Source organism: Pholcus phalangioides, unplaced genomic scaffold (genome assembly GCF_987345545.1).
Source record: "Pholcus phalangioides strain wild (caught in Gottingen) unplaced genomic scaffold, Ppha-v1.0 ptg000003l_1, whole genome shotgun sequence".
Lineage (NCBI taxonomy): Eukaryota > Metazoa > Arthropoda > Arachnida > Araneae > Pholcidae > Pholcus > Pholcus phalangioides.
Window position 1 is genome coordinate 56,700,454 of NW_028301596.1, and position 4,126 is coordinate 56,704,579.

The following is a 4,126-nucleotide window of genomic DNA, read 5'->3' on the forward strand; positions in this document are numbered from 1 at the left end:
GTTAGTGGATATATGATTGGCCAAGTTTATTGGGTGAATGACCGTATGAGTGAACACGTGAGTGGTTAGTGACCATATGAGTTACGATGTGAGTGACCATATGAGTTACGATGTGAGTGACCGTATGAGTTACGATGTGAGTGACCGTATGAGTGAACACGTGAGTGGTTAGTGACCATATGGGTTGTGAAGTGAGTGACCGTAGTAGTGATCAAATTAGTAACGCATTAGTGATCAAGTTAGTAACCGTATGAGTGCCCAGATTCGTGAGCTTACGGTCACTCATTTGATCATTCCTATGGTCACTTACTTGGTCACTAATACGGTCATTCACACACTCATTTCGTCACTTATACGGTCAGGAAAGGTGAAATTTCCGAGGTTGAAATATACCGCGGACGAAACGTGCCAGGAGCAAAATTTCCGAATCCCGTTTAGAATCGCCCTGTGTATATAGCAATAAAATTACAATAAACTGCGACCAATGGAGACTAATGACGAATTAAGCATTCTCCTTTATTGAAGATTCTGGGTTGGAGATTGTTATTATTCGTCGGCAGATTTATAGATCTGAAATTCGTGTCTGCTTGCCCTCCATATTGATCACTACTTGTTGCCCACCATCAAGCGGTCGTTTAGGTCGCATAAATGCTGAAGGAATTCAGGACTGGGTCTTATCATCCTGCGAGACTGAATGAGATCAAGAGCCTGGGCAACGCTGTACCGCTTCTTGATCATGAGGTAAGCGGCGACGATCGTGGCTGATCTACCCCTGCCCATTTTGCAGTGGACCAGCACTCGCCCGTCATTCCTGAGGGCCCTGTCGATGAAATCGGACGCGATCTTGAACCATTGAAAGATCGGGCAGTGGTTGCTATTCTCGATCTGTAGGCCGAGGAAGTTGATGCCGTGCTTCTCGTAAGTCGCTCGGCCGAACTTCGTCACGTAACTTCCGTAAGCCGCGTTCACCACGTTGTTTATGCCGATTTTTCTCAGCCCGGACAGGTTGTCGGCTATCTCGGCGTCTCCTAAGAAAAGGTCGGGATAGATCTCGTCCACGGACCTCGCAGGTCGGTACACGGAATGACGGAGTCTCCTGTCGAGTTCGCTCACGGTAAAATGGCGTTGGGTACTTGTGGCAGCTTTAGAATTTGACATGTCTCGTACATACTGTCAAATGAGATATAAATAATAGCGCTAAGAATATCTCGATTAAAATTCTGAACTGGTTAATAAAAAAAAATGTAATCGATTAATCGAATTTTAGTCGAAAATTTTCAAATGCTAAGCATTTACAGCACAAACGTAGTGTACTTTTCTATAAAATTTAAAACACCAATGATTATACCTCAAATTAAGAAAATAGCGACACCAAAAAGCTGTTTCGAGGCTAATATAGCCCCTTTCTTTATTGGAAAGGTTTGTTATAGCGCAGATCAACTCGCTTGAGCTAGAACATGTGGTTGGGTACTTACGTAGTGTACACTGCGCCACAAAAGTTTAGGCACACACTTATATATTCTTTATAAATATTAAAAATAACTGATAGGTTTCGTTAATAATTTTATCAACGATCAGAAATCATGTATATTCTAGAATATATGAGGTGAAGGTTCCATAAAAAGTAAACTTCAAGGGAAAAAAATTGAATTTTAAGCATAGGCATAGGCACAGAATCAAATTTATGCAAACTCAATATGCCCCATAGATTTACGTCGCAAAGGGTTGTTTCTCATTGTTGCTACATGAACCTTGAATGCTTTCGTAAATCATGCGTAATGTGCATGTACGTGTTGTGAACCTGACGTGAAGTTTGTTTTTGTGTAGTGCTCGTTATGTGTAATACCGTCATCTGCCATCAGTGTCTCTAACTATGAGTGAAGTGTAATGACTGAACAATTGTATCGTTATACTCTCTGTGGCGAGACTTTTTAATCGGGAGATTGGCCCACATTTGCGCCTCGAGGTTGGGAACCAAGTACACTTTCAGTGCAGAATGTAAAATCAAGGCTCTAAGCATTTTAGAGTCCCACAAGAAAATGCATTGAACGTGAAGCCACGCTGGCGTCAACCGTCGGCTGGAACACGAGACCGGAGTCGCCCGCAGTGAAAGTGAAAGTTAAGAATCCAAGTATTTCGGGGTGACCGAGATAAAGCAGATCAGGTTTGACGAGATATCTAGGGATTGCTGCTGGAAAAACTGGAGAAACCGCGAGACACCCAGGCTCTGTCGCAATAGTGAGGCGACCAAGAGGTACTGCAGTGCGTAATAGAGATTAGCGACGAAACAATCGTATCGTTTTGTTCTACGCCTATTCGAGAAGCGAGGCGAAAAAGAGAAAGAGGCCACTCCACGAGATGCGCGACTCAAATAATCCTGTTTGTTTTCAACTCGGTCTGCTGATTTTCGCTATCTGCGGTGATTGGTCCGTTTCTCCTTTTTTTTCTTTCCCTCGTTTGCGGAAGGATCATCATCATCCCACCCTTACATTTTGCAGGATCCCTCCGGCCATTTTCTATATTCCCCTCCTCTTTTATATATGTGCGGACATCTCTTCCTCCACCCTATGCATTTTTTTTTTCCTAGTCAAAATTCTTGCAACTCTTACCGCTTCTCTCCACTATGAGCGCAGCCTAAGTGGTAAGATGAAGATGCTCCTCTTCCACTATAAAGGTTACCATCAAAGTTCATGGGTTCGAATCCAGGCATAGAACGTCAGATGCAAGTTCTTTATCCTACCGAGCCTGTGGCGGCCACCGATGGATGGAGCCTTCATTTTCCACCTAACTCCACTGGTGTGAAATTGCCGTGTGGCGATATATGACCAGAGTTGGTGTGCTTTAAAGTAGCCTAAGCAAGCGCAATTATATTGGACCATATGTCTTATTCAGGTGAATGGCTGCGTACACTCTTCAGTGGTGAAAAGAAGTGGAATTTATGTATAGACTGCCCAGATGGGGTCATTCTTATTATTGATCTCAGTAAGAGTCCATGAACTTTATCCACTACACAATAAGTGATGATATGGGGAGCGTTTGGATATGATGGGCATACTTCATTCGTATTCTTAAATAGTAGTCAGGATTCAGAAATGTACCAAGAAACACTTGAAAGCTATTTATTACCTTGCGGAGAAGTATTGGGTGTTTCTAATTGAAATTTTCAGCAGGATCATGCTTCTATTCACATCTCAAAGTCAACGAAAAAATGGTTGAGAGCTGAAAACGTCTCGGTTTTGAATTGGCCAGCCAGTCACACAAGTTACTAATAAAAGTTTTCCTGATTTCTAAAAAATTATTTAAAATTTGTGCCTACACTTTTGTGGCATGTATTGTTTTTGTTATGCTATGATGTAGCAAATATTCAAGATTTCTCTTTTGTTTTTGTTATGTGGAAGTAATTTGTCACTGGAATCTTGCACAAAATGTGTAAAGCCTCACAATTTACATCAAACAACTTGAAATTTGTGTTGTGCCTAAACTTTTACTGCTCATTGTAGTGGTACGCATAACTGTACAAATGTGTCCTATAAGTCCTAATTCGGCCTTTGTCTCATCAACCGTTCATCGCAGAAGAATGGTTTCAATTTTAAAAAAAAAAATTATCAAAATCTAGTCAAAAATCTCAATCTGTGCCAGTTTTGAGAGTGAAAATATAGTATCTAACAAAATACAAAATCTAACTACCGCATATGTACGTTCCTCCTGTCCTCTGACTTCCAATTAGAAAGCTGTTGTACTCTTCTGAAGCCAAAATAAAAAAAAAAATTCACGTTTCCAAGTGCAATATTCACCGAGATATTTGAATTAAAAAGAAAAACATCATAAACTAACGGACAACGCTCCTTTTTCTCATTTATGCTGTTATTTTCCAACTTTTCTCCGATTTTTGTATTCAAATATCTTAGCGATTATTGCACTTAGAAACGTGACTTTTTTTTTCTTGGTGGCCTCAGAAGAGACAGAGCAACAACTTTCTAATTGGGTTTTTTCATGACAAGGTGTCCATATAAAAATTTAAATTTTTTTTTTCCGTGACACCCTGTATTTTCATTTTCAGAACTGGTACAGGGTGATCTTTGAACATATTTTCAGCATTTTTTTAAATTGAAATCATACCTCTGCA

The 4,126-nt window shown here is 40.5% G+C and overlaps 1 protein-coding gene across 1 annotated transcript; it reads right to left on the bottom strand.

Annotated features, from left to right (window-relative positions):
• Positions 1–606: 606 nt before the first annotated feature.
• Positions 607–1,158, bottom strand: LOC149088930 (dual specificity protein phosphatase 3-like). The gene has a single exon (XM_089252474.1). The coding sequence runs from the start codon at positions 1,156–1,158 to the stop codon at positions 607–609; it is 552 nt and encodes a 183-aa protein (XP_089108600.1).
• Between the last annotated feature and the right edge of the window lie 2,968 nt (positions 1,159–4,126).